Source organism: Haliotis rufescens, unplaced genomic scaffold, assembly GCF_023055435.1.
Source record: "Haliotis rufescens isolate VD_foot unplaced genomic scaffold, xgHalRufe1.0.p SCAF_12, whole genome shotgun sequence".
NCBI classification, from domain to species: Eukaryota; Metazoa; Mollusca; class Gastropoda; order Lepetellida; family Haliotidae; genus Haliotis; species Haliotis rufescens.
The window spans coordinates 2,520,504-2,539,180 of record NW_025963802.1 but is presented as its reverse complement, the minus strand read 5'-3'; the positions used below and the strand labels follow the sequence as shown (position 1 = coordinate 2,539,180).

General features: G+C 39.4%; 1 protein-coding gene and 1 pseudogene across 1 annotated transcript; one reads left to right on the top strand and one right to left on the bottom strand.

Annotated features, from left to right (window-relative positions):
- The first annotated feature begins 4,154 nt into the window (after positions 1-4,154).
- Positions 4,155-5,489, top strand: LOC124138128 (M-phase inducer phosphatase-like). The gene is made up of 5 exons (XM_048393830.1): positions 4,155-4,214; positions 4,395-4,556; positions 4,692-4,819; positions 5,027-5,144; positions 5,322-5,489. Exons 1-5 carry the CDS (start codon positions 4,155-4,157, stop codon positions 5,487-5,489), a joined length of 636 nt encoding a protein of 211 aa, XP_048249787.1.
- A 3,600-nt stretch (positions 5,490-9,089) lies between these two features.
- Positions 9,090-17,540, bottom strand: LOC124138129 (annotated as a pseudogene).
- Positions 17,541-18,677: the final 1,137 nt, after the last annotated feature.

Sequence of the window (18,677 nt, the reverse complement as noted above, 5' to 3'; positions counted from 1 at the left end):
TGGAGAAATCATGAGGATCAACATATTTCTCCGGCTTTAAACATGTTGTGGTTGATATATGATTTCGCTAAAGTTTTGAATAATGTGCTCTAGCTGTTTATTTGTTTGTAGTTTGGAGAACAGTTTGTGCTTTCCTCTCTTTTTTTACGGTTGTGAGAGAGTATGGCGTGTGTCATTCTCCAGAACTTCGACACATTGAAATGAAGATTGACTTGATGCAATATTTAGATAATACCCCATTCAAGACACGTCAAGGCAGAAGGTCAAACAAATCGGTCATTATTAATGAAGCCAATGTAACTGACCCTCGAATAGTGTAGTGTAGTGTAGTGTAGTGTGGTGTGGTGTGGTGTGGTGTGGTGTGGTGTGGTGTGGTGTGGTGTGGTGTGGTGTGGTGTGGTGTGGTGCGGTGCGGTGCGGTGCGGTGCGGTGCGGTGCGGTGCGGTGCGGTGCGGTGCAGTGCAGTGCAGTGCAGTGCAGTGTAGTGTAGTGTAGGGCTTTCATCTACGTAGATGATGTTTTTTAGACTGTGGCACTAATACTCTTCCACACATCAGCACACTTTAGTCTGAAAAACAAAAGGTGGGAGATACTTTAAATCACGTACAAAGCACGCTATTGTCTCTCATTTTCTTCAGTGTGTCACTCTAAAACGTCTCTATGTATCCTCTGTTCCTTTTAAAACCATCAGCCCTGACAGGTGCTTACAAACGCATAGAAAGTCCAAATAGAAAAACAAGAAAAACATGTTGAATAAAAAAAACAATATAAGAATAAGTTATTAGCTGCAACATATGGAAAAAAATATATAGAAAATAAATCTAGTCAGCATGTAAATGCCTCCTTATAAGGTTGAATAATTCCCGTCTAATATTACGTCAGTGTGTGATTATGTACCAGCCAGCACGACTGTAGTCAGCATGTACTGTCACTTTGCAAGTACTGTAGCAAACATACGAATCAAATGTATGGATCAGCAACAAGCTATGTTAGGATTTGAATCAGCCATGAAATAAAATTTGACCTTAGAGTTTACAGTCTTTAATGTATCGTTTAAAAGATCGTTGCAGACGGGTAGAACTTACGACATTCATAATAATATCATATTTTATTTGGCTATACAATATCAAGTGAGCCAAAACGCATGAACAAGCGTCTAATGTTTTGTGTTTGTTTTACACCAACGTGATTGACGTCTCCGACTGCAACTTGATGTTTCTTCTACATTGAGCTGACGCGCCGTGAAAATTAAAATTATACCGTTTAAACCAGCGTTAAATTCAACTCATTCTAATGTTTTCCAACATTATGTTATGTTCGTGTCACGATTCGTCTTCAATTTTTAGTTGTCCCTATTGGTGCCATTTCTTGACCATCCCCGTTATTTCGTTTAGCATGTCACGAAATGAGCTGGTAATTGACAAGTGTTCAGATGATGTCTTTAATTATTTGAATGTCCCGTTTCAACAAATACTAAAAGATATTCACAAACACATGCTGCGTCCAAAATAATTTCGCTAATTTCCCGTTAACCCCCCAAAATTTGGTGTCATTACAAATCAAGTCTAGCCCATTGTGAGTGAGTCGGGTTTAACGCCGCTTTTATCAGTATTCCAGTTATATCGCGGCGTGTCAGCATAATGTGGGAGGAAAGCCCGAAGTGATGCAGGTCTCAGACGTTTACCACTTCGGTGAAACCCACGAGCACGGTTATGGTGCTGACAAACCTACAACCATATCCGGGCTAACCGGGATTCGAACCAACAATCATAGGTTTCTGGCGTGCCCAAGGAAAGCAACTCAGCACAGCGAATCGCGGCGCCTTATTACTGGGCCACCAGTGCCCCTTAGCCCATTATGAAGGGACTGTGTCGATGCTCTGTGCCATCATTGTCTTGTATAACCTGTAGGACATCCCTCTGGCGATTCCGAGACACAGTAAGTCCACAGTATCCTATTCTTGTCAGAAAGTCAGTCAACCTCAATCAGCCAGCGGATGTACATGAGCTTATCGACACATGCATATTCAAAACATCAAGATGACAGTTTCAGTGTAACAGACAAAAAAACACCAAGAATACCAAGCTGGAGATAAAATATTTATGTCGTTTGAGATGACTGAAGATATACGTAGTATTTGGTACTATGTTATGGATCGGTGCTCATGCTTTTGACCACTGTTTTCACTGGTCTACACAGTTATTTACATGCCGTTGTTATTTAGCTGAAATATTGCTAACTGCTGCATAAAACAACATTACCCTACGGATAATTACTATACATTGTGCCTTCCCACTGTCTTCCTCCTTGACTGGTTCAGTTTGTTGGTACAAACAACACTTATAATATTTAAGTGTTGCTAACTACATAATCTGTGCACCAATCCTTGTAGATTATTACACATTGTCACCTGTGTACCTTTCTATGGCCCCATCAGCCACCACCACTGTCTTCCTCGCTTGTCCTACACAAATAATGTAACGAGCTGTCTTATTGTTCCACTGCGTACGTCTAATTTATACCTCTTATCTAATATACCTGTATTCCAACATCAATTATCGGTTTATTTGATAACCCGCCTGGATTATCACTTGGTGATAATCTCCTCTCATCCCCGTATAGAAACACTGGACACACAAGCCATCACCGTCCCTCCCCAAGCTGGAGCGCTGGTAACTCACGAGGTGCTAGCTTCCTATAATTGCTCCGTTTTAGGCTGGATTTGTTGTTACAGAATTTCAGTGGCTGTTTAACTCCCAATAAAGTAATTAGCCAGAAGTGTTAGCGGTAGTGTGCAGTAGCTGTTAAGTAGTTTGTATATGTAATCAGGTCATTGATAGTGTATAGGTATATATACAGTATGGGAGGCTGCAGGGGACATCATTATCTAGCTACGGTTGTATCTGACGCAGGGGCAGTCACTACAAGAAAACTCACACTTTTTGTCAAACAGGAAGACAGACACTACAGGTAAGGATTCATCTTTATTGAAGACGTTGTAATGTTTCACCAACAGTCAGATCATGGTTGTTAAATACCTTCAACTCATCACTTACGTTTCTGAAATGCTGTTCCAGCTTTATTGTTACCTATATTTTGTATCTTCATTTAAGGATTCATCTTTATTGAAGACGTTGTAATGTTTCACCAACAGTCAGATCATGCTTGTTAATATCCATCAACACAACCCATAGGATACAGAGGACAATCACTAATTCACATCACATATCTGTTGTAGTACAGTCCAGTATGCATTGTTGCACAGTGGCATATATTTAGTTTCTTCATTCATCGATATGTATCATGACTCAATTTCATAACAATATAATTATTATTTTCAGTTTAAAATGACCCCCTCTCCAGTGTCCCGGATGAACATGCTTTGCCTTGATAGTCCCAATCACGTGACATTGGGTATTCTGGGTATTCACGAAGATGCTTGTGTATTGCCTCGTAGCCTCACTTTCGACGACGATGATGACTCACGTGACAGCGGTTTCGAATCTCACGGGAGTGATACTGAGGTAAATATCCCGACAGTGTTGCTATTTCCACAGAACAACATACCATGCTTTTAGTGTTCACCAGATGTGGATAAACACGTGATACTCATAGATTTATTTACCAAGAACTGAACAGACAATGCACCTTCACAATGCATCGTAGTATTTCCTAATATATGATCCTGGGGAGTCCGGGTTAGATTAGGCCCCCAGCTACCTATCCTGGTCTTAGGGCGACCAAAATGGATCGATGATCAGATTCGGTGATTTGGCTGATTGCGTCATCATACCCCGACGGCATGTATTGTTTCTCAATTTTAATTCACTAGATTGTCTGGTTCAAACACGATTGTTTATAGTTCGCCGTCAAATAGCTGATATAAGTCTGAGTGCGACCCTGAACAGTAAACAAACAAAACAAATTTCCTATTACAAGTATGAAGATATTTGCGATCTCTTTTTTTCCAGGGATCTCCGCTCAACTGTTTTCGGTCGAGTAGAACAATCACCGACTTCAGTTCAGTTCGAAAATCTTTATTCTCATCAAAACGACCACATGATGGGGATGAAAGTCCTGTGACAAAAAGATCTAGATTGGATGAAGTCACGGAGCATCAGGGAGAGCTATGTATTTCTGAATCCCCCGAATCCATGAAATCAGCGCTGGATAAGATGGAGGCGGAAATCAACCTGATTGGCGATGGCTCAGAGGTAAAAAATTATGTATGGCAAATATTAATAAACCACACACGTGTCTACACACTATTCGTTGCTCGTTCAAGACATGTTCATATTTTGAAATTATTCTGAAATGGTCAACGGGATCTGACTCTCATTATTTCGTGTCATGTCGTGTTTTATTGCATACTCAATTCATTATTTTTTATCCAGTGTCACAGACTCCCGACCATCACAGGCCGACACAAGGATCTCAAGTCAGTGTCTCCACGCACAGTCAATCACCTTCTCACCGGCAAATACAATGACGTCATTTCCGGGTACCAGATCATCGACTGTCGATACCCGTATGAATATGAGGGTGGTCATATTGAGGTAAATAAACGTTTTTTGTTGATGATTAAGACGAGAATGATGCAATGACTAATCTGTAACGATCCTAAATATTCCTGATACCGTTCACAAAACATTTTGTATATATTTTCATTCCTATGATTATGGTTCTTACAGGGTGCCATAAATCTCCACAACGAGGCTCAAATCAAGGAGTTAGTCACCAGCCTACAGGGGAGGGAGTCGACTGAACGGAACATCCTCGTCTTCCACTGTGAATTCTCGTCAGAGAGAGCACCCAAACTGTAAGTCGTGGAAGCGCTTTTGAAACATTCTTTTTCGTTAGACCCTGACGAGTAATGTTTAACTGGTTAAAAATGTCCTCGATTCTTGACCAAGCCAAGGTAATGAACTAAGAATTATAAATGTTTTTAGGTGATACACAATTTTATGCTATTATATACAGTTCATACCAAGATGTTACTCAACTGATGCAAAATTCTTAAATCCAGATTACGCCATCTGCGTAGTTTAGACCGGAAGTTGAACAGTGACCGCTACCCGTTCCTCTTCTACCCGGAAGTGTACCTGCTGGATGGCGGTTACAAGGCCTTCTATGAACAACATCAGGTGCGTTCACATTTCACTTACAGACAGTTTTAATCATTGTAATTATGTCAGTGAAACTTAGAAACAACATATGTATAGTTCTTGATCTGATTATTACGTCACATATTTCAAAAAGCTGTATTTGAAAAAGAGGTTGCAGTGAAATTCAGTTACTGACAATGTTCCTTGTTCTTTCAGCGCCAGTGTCAACCAAACACTTACGTTCCCATGCTACACCTGGACTACGCCAGTCAGCTACGTCATTTCCGGTCCAAGTCCAAGTCGAACAAGACTGTGAAAAACAGATACTTGCAGAGTCTACGTTTAGAAATTGATGTTTCACCGCCTAAATTTTCACTCATGTAATAATGACATCATTTACAGATCACTTTTGACATTGTTGACATTGTTGATATTATTACATTGTTATGTATTTCTTGTTGATTGATCTCTGCATTTTTGTGCTGATTGTCTATGTTCTCTAAAACAGAAATAAAAGTTTCAATGTACGCACATATTTCTTCTTTTCCAAGCGTTCCAGCTATCAATTCTCAAAGGTGGTCACGCATTAACGTACTATAAGCATATGCAATCCGGCTTTTGGACGTTTGAACAGCACATACTTCAGGTACTATTTATAATATTTCTTTAAAACATCAGTGACAAAAATTATGTCCGATGCAATTCCCTATCTTGACTTGTACCATATGTTCACGTGGTGTTTCAGGTGAACAATTGACTTGATTTGCATGTGTTTGTGACAGGTGCTACTTGTACGCACCTCTTTCAGGAAACATCTGGTATCATCACTATTTGATAGATATTCATGAAACCCGTGAGGATCCGGGGTCATCAGCAACCCATGCTTGCCGTAAAAGGAGACTGTGCTTGTCTTAAGAGGCGACTAACGGGATCGGGTGGTCAGGCTCGCTGACTTGGTTGATGCATGTCGTCGTTTCCCATTTGCGTAGATCGATGCTCATGATATCAATCACTGTATTGTCTGGTCTAGACTCGATTATTTACAGACCGCCGTCATATAGCTGGAATATTACTGAATGCGGCGTTAAACAACAAACAAACAAAACAAACAAGCTATTTATGAACACATGCTCGTGATATCGTCGGAATCGTACAATCGACTCTGCTACTGGCAGAGATTTCTTATAGTTATGGAAATGTTTTAGTCGCTTTTATTTGACATAAATGGGGATAAGTAAATGGGATAGACAAGGTGTTTGAAAAACGTCGTTAAGTATTCAATTTATCATATTATTCAAGTTGATTTACAAAAAAGCGATCGATCGTTTCCTGATCAAACCACTTCCTCGATAATTCACGATAGGAAGAGTTCACACTTTATAGACTAAGTATAACGGGAAAAAGCAAATACATATTTAATTGTTAAAGCAAGAGAATAATCAGTCTAGATAAATGTTAAACTTACCTTGTAAAACTAAACAGGAGACTAATAAATCCCTGACCTGAAAGAATTAGGAGATAAACATACTGTGATTTCAATGTAGAGCTAGGTTACCTGTAGGTTTAACCGCGCTAAATGGAATTTGGAACCGAACGCGCAGCGTGAGGTTTCATATTTAAATAAGGATACCAACAATGACAGTAAAAGAAGTACTATTCTAAAAATATCAGCTTCCGTGGAGATGCGGCTGTCAAATCGGCTGTTTCAATCAGAGGGGCTTTTCTGCGATTTGATACCCCTGATTATCCAATCAAAATCGAGTATTTTCCAAATTCATGACAGAGTGTTAAATTTGGCGCGGTTAAATCTATAGGTAATCTAGCTCTACATTGAAAACAGTATGTTTATCTCTATTCTGACGCGAACTCGTTAGTGTTTGAAAATTATTGAGTGAATCGGCATTAGTTGAGTCCAGTGTTTTCAGTGGGTTGTCGATCAGAATTTACGGAATCACCGACAAGAGCCTCTTAACAAAATGTGGCGCTCTATATGCTCAAGCAGTTTGTGTACCCCGTAATATTTTTAAAAAAAACTTATGACAGGCTCTGAAAGCATGTAGCACGTCAACTTCGTAAGCCAACAGAAGGTGGGCAGCCCTTAAGAAAAGCAAGCCTTGAAAATATTTCGTTCTTATGACCCTTATGACATCATATAGTTCATTGTGGTTATGAAGGTTATGAAGTCTAGGTCGTAGAAAGAAAAGCGTGAAATAGCAAGCTCTCTGTTATCCTCGTAGCTTGAAATACATTCTCTTTGCAGATTTGTGTTCTCTGCTTGAAAATATTGCCACACATACTTGGAATATCGTAGTAACCGCAACTTTGCATTTGTAGCATATAATCGTTCATATCATTATTAAAATACCCCCACCTACAATGACTGTAAAAGAAGTACTTGTCTATAAATATTAACTTCCGCGGTGATGAGGCCGTCAAATCGGCTGTTTCAATCAGAGGGAGTTCATTGGGATTTGATACCCCCGATTAACCAATAAAAATCGAGTATTTACCATATTCGGGGTAGAATTAGGAGACAAACATACTGTGTTTTCAATGTAGAGCTAGGTTACCTGTAGGTTTAACCGCGCTAAATTGAATTTGGAACCGAACGCGCAGCGTGAGGTTTCAAATGGCATGTAACGCATTACAAATGTAATCAGCCGTTCATAACATTCAGCGTGGCTCATTACTCATTTTCGGTTATTCATTCATATAATTTCCACCGCTATTTTCCTTTTTACGCACGATGGAATAACGCCCTGATTGTGTTTCTATGTTTGTCAACACCATATCCGTGCCTATAGGTTTCCCAAAAGTGGTTAACGTCTATGGTCTACATTACCTCGAGCTTTCCTCCCACATTAAGCTGACACGCGGTGATATAGCTGGAATATTAATAAAAGGGGCGTCCAGGTAAACTCACAGACTCACCATCTATAAAACCACATCAGTCCCATTCCTACTGTATGTATATGTATACTATAGGCCTTTGACCTTTTCAGTACTGTAAATAAAGATATAATACACTTAGTGTTGAATTATTCCACGAGATGTTATGACTGGACAACAACAACCATGGGAGCCATATTGACAGTAGGGACGAGGGATCGCGATGTAGATCAAGTTCAGCCACATCACAGTTCAGGATGGAGAGGCATGCATTTTGAATTTGTATTATTTACTTGGGGTAATTGGTAATTACTAATAATACTTACACATTTAGATTACATATTGAATACATAAAGGAGGTTGTCATATACCTTGTCTCTCCCATTTTAGATCAATACAAGCGTCAAAAACAGTTCCATTACCATAAGAAATCTCTGCCGAAAGAACAGTCGATTGTACGATCTAACAACTAGTACATCATGAGCATGTGTTCATGAATAACTATCAAATAGTGAAGATACCAGTTGTTTGCTAAAAGAGGTACGTATCCTACCCCACCAGTGACACCTGACACAAACACATGCAAAGGCAAGTCATTGGTCACCTAAAAAAACAATGAACATATTGTACAAGTCAAGATAGGGAATTGCATCGGACATCAGTTTTGTCACTGATAGGTCACATTTGTGTCAGAAATGTTATGAATGTTTCCTGGGACCACTTGCACAAAGCGATCTTAGCGCTAAGACTATCGTAAGCCTATGTTAAAGTATGGGAGTTACAATCATCTTAGCGCTAAGATCGCTTTGTGCAAGTGGGTCCTGGACTGTTTGTTGTAGAAACATCCCAAAAGACAGATTGCATACGTTGCTAGTAGTTTTAGTTGTATGTTTGAGTGACCACCTTTGTGAATTGATAGCTGGAATGCTCGGGAAAAGAAGAAATATATGCGTACATTGAAACTTTTATTTCGGTTTTAGAGAACATAGACAATCAGCACTAAAATGCAGAGATCAATCAACAAAAGATACATAACAATGTAATAATATCAACCATGTCAACAATGTCAAAAGTGATATGTAAATGATGTCATTATTACATGAGTGAAAATTTAGGCGGTGAAACATCAATTTCTAAACATCGACTCCGCAAGTATCTGTTTTTTGTGGTCTTGTTCGACTTGGACTTGGACCGGAAGTGACGTAGCTGACTGGCGTAGTCTGGGTGTAGCATGGGAATGTAGGTGTTTGGTTGACACTGGCGCTGAAAGAACAAGGAACATTGTGAGTAATGGAATTTCACTGCAACCTCTTTTTCAAATATAGCTTTGTGAAAAACGTGATGTATTAATCAGATTAATTACTTTATTGGGAGTTAAACAGCCACTGAAACTCTGTAACAACAAATCCAGCCTAAAACGGAGCAATTATAGGAAGCTAGCACCTCGTGAGTTACCAGCGCTCCAGCTTGGGGAGGGACGGTGATGGCTTGTGTGTCCAGTGTTTCTATACGGGGATGAGAGGAGATTATCACCAAGTGATAATCCAGGCGGGGTATCAAATAAACTGATAATTGATGTTGGAATAGAGGTATATTAGATAAGATGTATAAATAAGACGTACGCAGTGGCACAATAAGACAGCTCGTTACATTATTTGTGTAGGGCAAGCGAGGAAGACAGTGGTGGTGGCTGATAGGGCCATAGAAAGGTACACAGGTGACAATGTGTAATAATCTACAAGGATTGGTGCACAGACTATGTAGTTTAACAGCACTTAAATATTAGTGTTGTTTGTACCAACAAGCTAGATCTTATTTGGGTCAACAGGAAAGTTAATTTGATTTGGGCGAAGCATGTACTTGAAGATATCCTTTTGTATTTGTTGACACGGGGCATTGACATATTTTCAGTTTTCACCTGAACGCTTATGATCTATTACTAGCGGGGTTGGTCAAGAAATGGCACCAAAAGGGACAACTAAAAATTAAAGACAAATGGTGACACGAAAATAACATCATATTGGAAAACTACGCATTAGAATGAGTTGAAGTTGACGCGGGTTTAAACAGTGTTTGCATTTTCCCGGCGTGTCAGCTCACTGTGGAGGAAACATCCTGAGTATTGCAGACGGAGACGTTAACCACGTTGGTGGAACCCCAAAACACAACGCATAAGAAACGCCTTGATGCGTTGTGGCTTACTTGCTATTTGATAGCCAAGGAATATCGTATATTACTGTCGTAGGTTCTCCCTGTCTGTGAGGATCCTTAAAACGATACACCAATTGGGATCACAACTTCTAAAATCATAATGGATATTTTTTTGATTATTTTTTTTGACATCATTTATTCATGTTGATTGTCCACGATTTTACATGGCCCTGTACATTGCCACGTGGACTGGCATATCAGGTATATATTCTTATATTTGGGTTTGAGTAAAATCATTATGGATGCTGTCGACGAATATGCCAATAAATGGGCCAGAAGAGAAGAGGAACCTGTTGAATGTGTTTCAGAGTGGGTTAAGTCAGTGCGCGATGCTGTCATTGGTATCAGTATCAATATTTTAAGTGTGGTTTGTACAAACAAACTAGACCAAACAAAGAGCAAGCCAATTGAAACTGTGTTCAATCTTACTCCACTTATTTAATTATTACTATATTGTACCTGAGAGTTAGAACTTTACTGTGCTTTTTCCAAATATATATATACATATTTATAATGTGACGTTGAAGAATAACATCAGGCACTTCGGTATAATCGTTTGTGTTGGGAAAGTGCCACACTAAAGACACAACGCGGGCAACATGCAGTTATCTGTAGGTCTGATTGATTGGTTACTTGTTTAACGTGATTGGGTCACAATCTATGTAAATAGACATACATAAAAGATTACACGCTTTGTCTATCCATGCAGATTGGACCAAGCAAAGCAGTATACAATTCTTAACGGAGAAAGAAACTTTGTTCATACAAATACATATATTGAAACGTGAGAAACATAAGCCTTTTTATTCAAAACTACGTAAATGAAGTCAAAGACGGAAAATAATGAAATGTCACATGGAAGTATAGGTGGAAACTGATGTAAGGGGTAGCCTTAAATGGCTAAATATATACTCAACAACAAAAGTTCCTGTGACACCAATATTTTAGTGTATTTTTCAAACAAGTAAAGTTTGGTTTTCAATATTGTAGTACATGTATGGCATCAAGTCACAAAAACGCAACTGCTACAGAAAAGCATGCATTCCATGCAACAGTTGACTTTTATACAAGCCCCATGTATTTCACTACCCAAGAATGGGTATAAAAACATGTGCGTTAACGGGATTCCATGTGCATTGTTTAGCATCGTGCTGACAACCAGTCAGAAAACAACAACAAAATTAAGCAATTTTTATACATTACGAAATGCCACGCCTGTCCGAAAATGAGCGTCTGCGAGCCATTGGTATGCTTGAAGCAGGATCGAGCCAACGAGCATGACAATTTAACGTCCACAGAAACACCATTTGGTGTTTATGGCAACGTTGGCAACAGACGAATGCAGTCAGAGACAATCCTCGGAGTGGCAGGCCACGCGTAACCAATAATCTACAAGACAACTGGATTCGAACAACACACCTACGAAATCGATTCCAGCCAGCAACAGTGACTGCAAGAAGCATCCCTGGCCTTCGACGAATATCTTCACAAACCGTACGTCGTCGCCTCAGATGTGCAGGGATTGTCGACAGAAGACCCGCCAGACGTCCCATTTTGACAGGAAACCACCATCAAGCACGTCTACAGTGGTGCAGACAGCGCCTACGCTGGACGGCCATGCAGTGGGGACAAGTTCTATTCACTGACGAGTCTCGTTTTCACCTCAGCCAAAGCGATGGACGGATTCGAGTGTACCGACGTCGAGGTGAACGTTTCGTCAATCATTGTGTCATGGAAGAAGATCAGTTCGGGGGCGGCAGCGTTATGGTATGGGGTGGGATTACAGTAAGACAGAGGACCTGTTTGATAGTGGTAGAGGGAAATCTCAACGGACAGCGCTACCGCGACGAGATCATCGGCCCTGTTGTTCTACTGTTTTTTGCGTCGTGATGGCCAAGGCATTTCCTTTCAAAATGTCAATGCTCTACTTGTTCAGGATTCTCTTCAACAAAACAACGTGAATGTCATCCTCTGGCTGGCTCGTTCGCCTGATCTCTCACCAATCGAGCACATGTGGGATGAGATGGATCGGCGCCTTCGACGTCAACCACGTGTTCCACAGACACTCCAGTAACTTCGAAACATGCTCCAGCAGATATGGACAGATATCCCACAGGACTTTGTGCGACGCCTGGTCCATTCCATGATACGAAGATGTGTTGCTTGCATCGCAACCAGAGGTGGACACACACGCAATTGATTTGTAAATTGACATTTTGGCATGTTCATTTTTTTTTTTAAGGAAATCACGCATTTTCTGAAGTCAGTATGGCAAATTAAATCATTTGAACACTTTCAGGAGTCTTTTATCTGTTGTAAACCGAAATTGTTTCAGATTTGGTAAAAAAACGTAACTTTGCATTAAATCTTATTCAATGTCACAGGAACTTTTGTTGTTCAGTATATTAGATATAATATTAAACATGTAGTCTAAAGATTATTTTCAACAATAATACACATAATATACACGTTAAATAAAGCGAAATGAGCAATGAATGGAAGCATGTTGGCGACCAGACCAGTGTAAATATGTGTTTTAAATATATCTATTTCATGACATGTAAGAAGCTGGATTGGTAAACAAGACTTGTATCAATACCGCCCCAGATGTCATACAATGTCATACAGTCATACAGTTGTATTGTGCAGTCAAGGGAAAATAATAACGTAGTTATTTTGTATTAACAGTTGTCCACTCTGAAGTAAAAGAAAGTAAGCAGAAATCCGATACATGAGAGATTAAACGATAGTTTGCAGTTAGACAAAATATGTAAAATTGCCAGATGCTGATGTAAATTCATGAACGGATTTTAATATTTCCAAATGTATCTTTTCTGTAACATTTCCATTTCCCTAAAAAAACAGAGGTTAAATTAAAACCTCTGGTGTATAAAAAAAACCCCGGGAAACCAGTGGTCGAGAACATGAGCACCGACCCATAACATCAGGACTACATATATCTTTAGTTATTTCTTACGATATAGCTATTATATCTCCAACTAGACGTTCTTGGTGAAAATAAATTATACAGAAAATAGTTATACAAGACAATGATGGCGCAGAGCATCGACACAGTCCCTTCATAATGGGCTACACTTCATTTGTAATGGCACCAGGTCTTATTTGGGTCAACAGGAAAGTTAATTTGATTTGGACGAAGCAGGTCTTTGTAGATATCCTCTAGTATTTGTTGACACGGGGCACTGAAATAAATAAAATATACAGATGTTACACTTATCACCTGAACGCTTATGATCTATTACTAGCTCATTTCGCGACATGCTTAACGAAATAACGGGGTTGGTCAAGAAATGGCACCAAAAGGGACAACTAAAAATTAAAGACGAATGGTGGCACGAAAATAACATCAAATTGGAAAACTACGCATTAGAATGAGTTGAAGTTAACGCTGGTTTGAACGGTGTTTCAGCTCACTGTGGAAGAAACATCCTGAGTGTTGCAGACGGAGACGTTAACCACGTTGGTGCAACCCCAAAACACAACGCATCAGACATTTGTTTATGCGTTTTGGCTTACTTGATATTTTCTAGCCAAGTAATATCGTATTATAGTGAATGTCGTAAGTTGCTGGTCCATACATTTGATTGTTCTGTTTGCTACAGTACTTAGTGATGCTGTATACTGACTACAGTCGTGCTGTGTGTTACTTAATGACACAGTGGGGCGGTCGGGTAGCCTAGTGGTTAAAACGTTCGCTCGTCACGCCGAAGACCCGGGTTCGATTCCCGACATGGGTACAATGTGTGAAGCCCATTTCTGGTGTCCCACCGCCGTGATATTGCTGGAATATTGCTAAAAGTGGCGTAAAACCATAATCAATCACTCACTAATGACACAGTGGCGAAATATGAGATGATAATTATTCAACCTTGATATTTACGCTTATAAGGAGGAGGTACATTCATGTTGACTAGATTTATTTTTTAGATTTATTTTTCCATATGTTGCAGTTGACGACTTATTCTCACATTGAACATTTTTATTCAACATGTTTTCTTTGTGTTATTATTTATAGTTTCGATGCCTTTGTGAACATCATTCTTGACTAAAGGATTCAAAAGGAGCAGAGGATGTATAGAGAAGTTTTAGAATGACACACTGTAGAAAATGAGAGACAGTAGTGTGCTTTGTACGTGATTTAAAGTATCAGACAGGTTTTGTTTTTCAGACTAGAGTGTGCTGATGAATCAAGCCATGTCTTCTTCATACGCCAACTTGGAACCTGATTATTAAGGCTTTGCCGTGGAATCTGTTTTGACAGGCAATATAGACTGACTGTTCTCTAGCGTTGACGTTATATATTTCATTTCACTGATAATAGGACAACAAGGAGAGAGAGTATTTCATGCTTAGTTTTACATACATGCATTGCTGACAATGAGAAACTACAGTTTCGAAATACATTTGAATTTTAGAAAGTAATAACTTTTAAATAAATTAACGACTTTCCCTAATATTCGCCGACCTTGAGCACTGAATTGACAGCAGTTGACTTTTGAAAATTTATAACTGTGCACTGTCAGATTGAAAGTAAAAGAATAGTAAAAAAGTGTCATTAACACTTTTTCACATATTTTGTCTTCAGTGAATCTGTGATCCAAGCAGAATGTCATCTGAAAGCAAGTACAGACACTACCAACACACAGGGATTTGCCTTGGCCAAGGATATGTCACAGGTAGGTATGTACCAGAACTCGAAAAGAATGCTTAGTGTGGGTAGACAGTGTTAGACTATCAAGTCGGCGAAATGGGACACCCTTCAGAGAGACGGTATACTTGGGTAGGCATCCATGGGTGATCTGGGAAAACTTCGATTCAGAAATCAGAATTTGGAATTTCCCTGGAGAGAATTGAATAGTTGACGTATGCCATCATTACTGTCACCCTCTCCACTGTCATAACATCTGGCGGAATAATTCAATGCTGTATTGGAGCTGGTTTTAAAGATGGTGAGTCTGTGAGTTTGGCTGGACGCCGCGTTTTACAGTATTCCCACTGTATCACTTCGAGTCAGCTAAATGTGGGAGGAAAGCTCGAGGTAATACAGACCATAGACGTTAACCACTTTGGTGAAACCTACAAGCACGGATATGGTGTTGGGCGTAAAAACCAAAATAGCGGTGAAAATTATATGACTGGGTTACTGAAAATGAGTAATGACGCCAAGCTGAATATCATAAACGGCTGATTAGATGTGTAATGCATTACATACCGTTCTATCATGTCAGGGAAATATTAGTCTTCTGTTTGGTTTTATCAAGTAAAATTAACATTTATCTAGACTGATTATTCCCTTGCATTAACAATTTATTTGTATTTGGTATTTCCCGTCACGTTTAGTCAATAAAGTATGAATTATCGAGGAATTGGTTTGGTCAAGAAAGTGTCAATCATTTTGCTGTTAATCAATTTGAATTATAGGATAAATTGAGCACTAAACGACGGTTGTTAAATGTTTTGTCTATCCCATTTTAGATAAATACAAGTGACAAACTATAAGAAATCTCTGCCAAAAGCAGAGTCGATTGTACGATTCCGACTATATCATGAGCATGTGTTTAACTATCAAATAGTGATGACACCAGTTGTTTGCTAAAAGAGATTCGTATCCTGCCCCACCAGTGACATCTGTCACAAACACATGTAAAGGCAAGTCATTTGTTCACCTGAAAAAACAACACGTTAACATATGGTACAAATCAAGATAAGGAATTGCATCGGACATCATGTTTGTCACTGATGCATCAATTTACGTCAGAAATGTTATAAATGGTACCTGAAGTATTTGTTGTACAAACGTCCCAACGACAGATTGCATGTTAACAATTGATAGCTGGAACGCTTATGAAAAGAAGAAATATATGCATACAAGTATACTTTTTATTTCGGTTTCAGACAACATAGACAATCAGCACTGAAATGCAGAGAACGGTCAACAAATAAAGATACATAACAATGTATAAATATCAACAAAGTCAAAAGTGATCTTTAAGTGATGTCGGTATTAAAAGAGTGAAAATTTAAGTGGTGAGACATCAATTTCTAAACATCGACTCCGCAAGTATCTGTTTTTCATAGTCTTGTTCGACTTGGACTTGCGTAGCTGACTGGCGTAGTCCAGGTGTAGCATGGGAATGTAGATGTTTGGTTGACACTGGCGCTGAAAGAAGGAGGAACATTGTCAGTAATGGAATTTCACTGCAACCTCTTTTTCAAATACAGCTTTGTGAAATACGTGATGTATTAATCAGATGAAGAACTATACATATGCAGTTTCTAAGTTTCACTGACATAATGAAAATAGTTGTCTCTTTGTGAAATGTGAACGCACCTGATGTTGTTCATAGAAGACCTTGTAACCGCCATCCAGCAGATACACTTCCGGGTAGAAGAGGAACGGGTAGCGGTCACAGTTCAACTTCCGGTCTAAACTCCGCAGATGGCGTAATCTGGGTTAAGAATGTTTGCATCAGTTGAGTAACATCTTGGTATGAACTGTGTATAATAGCATAAAACTATATATCGACTATGAACTATTTTAAGTCTTAGTTCCATGCCTTGGTTTTGTCAAGAATCGAGGACATCTTTAACCAGTTAAACATTACTCGTCAGTGTTTAATGAAAAAGAATGTTTCAAAAGAGGTACCACGACTTACAATTTGGGTGCTCTCTCTGACGAGAATTCTCAGTGGAAGACGAGGATGTTCCGTTCAGTCGACTCCCTCCCCCGTAGGCTGGTGACTAACTCCTTGATTTGAGCCTCGTTGTGGAGATTTATGGCACCCTGTAAGAACCATAATCATAGGAATGAAAATATATACAAAATGTCTTGTGAACGCTGTTAGAATATATTTAGGATCGTTACAGATTAGTCATTATATCATTCTCGTCTTAATCATCAACTTTTATTTACCTCAATATGACCACCCTCATATTCATACAGGTATCGACAGTCGATGATCTGGTACCCGGAAATGACGTCATTGTATTTGCCCGTCAGAAGGTGATTGACTGTGCGTGGAGACACAGACTTGAGATCCTTGTGTCGGCCTGTGATGGTCGGGAGTCTGTGGCACTGGATGGCAAAAATTGACTTCATTATGCAATGAAACGTGATAAACCGAAATTAATGAAAGTCTTCTCCTGTAGACCATTTCAGATTAATTTCAAAATATGAATAAGTCGTGAACGAGCAACGAGTAGTGTGTAGACACGTGTGTGGTTTATTAATATTTGCCATACATAAATTATTACCTCTGAGCCATCGCCAATCAGGTTGATTTCCGCCTCCATCTTATCCACCGCTGATTTCATGGGTTCGGGGGATTCAGAAATACATAGCTCTCCCTGATGCTCCGTGACTTCATCCAATCTAGATCTCTTTGTCACAGGACTTCCATCCTCATCATGTGGTCGTTTTAATGAGAATAAAGATTTTCGAACTGAACTGAAGTCGGTGATTGTTCTACTCGACAGAAAACAGTTGAGCGGAGATCCCTGAAAAGAGATAGCAAATATCTTGATACATGTAATAGAAAATGTATTGTGTTTGTTAACGTGACACTCAGAATTATTCCAGCATTATGAAGGCGGCCTGAAAATAAACGAATCAGGGCCAGACAATCCCGTGAATGACAACATGAGGCACGATACACGCCGTCGTGGTATGATGACGCAAAGTCACGGCGTCTGATCATCGATCAATTTTGGTCGCCTCCTAAGACCAGGATAGGTTGTTGGGGGCCTAATCTAACCCGGAGTCCCAAGGATCATATATTAGGAAATATTACGATGCATTGTGAAGGTGCATTGTCTGTTCAGGTCCTGGTAGATATATCTATGAGTATCACGTGTTTACCCACAATTGGTGAACACTAAAAGCATGGTATGTTGTTCTGTGGAAATAGCAACACTGTCGGGACATTTACCTCAGTATCACTCCCGTGAGATTCGAAACCGCTGTCACGTGAGTCATCATCGTCGTCGTCGAAAGTGAGGCTACGAGGCAAAACGCCAGCATCTTCGTGAATACCCAGAGTACCTAATGTCACGTGATCAGGACTATCAAGGCAAGGAGGCGAGGGGGTCATTTTAAACTGAAAATAATAATTACATTGTTATGACATTGAGTCTTATTTCATATTGATAAATGAAGATACAAAATAGAGGTAACAATAAAGCTGGGACTGCATTTCAGAAACGTAAGTGATGTGTTGAAGGTATTTAACAGCCATGATCTGACTGTTGGTGAAACATTACAACGTCTTCAATAAAGATGAATCCTTACCTGTAGTTTCTGTCTTCCTGTTTGACAAAAAGTGTGAGTTTTCTTGTAGTGACTGCCCCTGTGTCAGATACAACCGTAGCTAGTTAATGATGTCCCCTGCAGCCTCCCATACTGTATATATACCTATACACTATCAATGACCTGATTACATATACAAACTACTT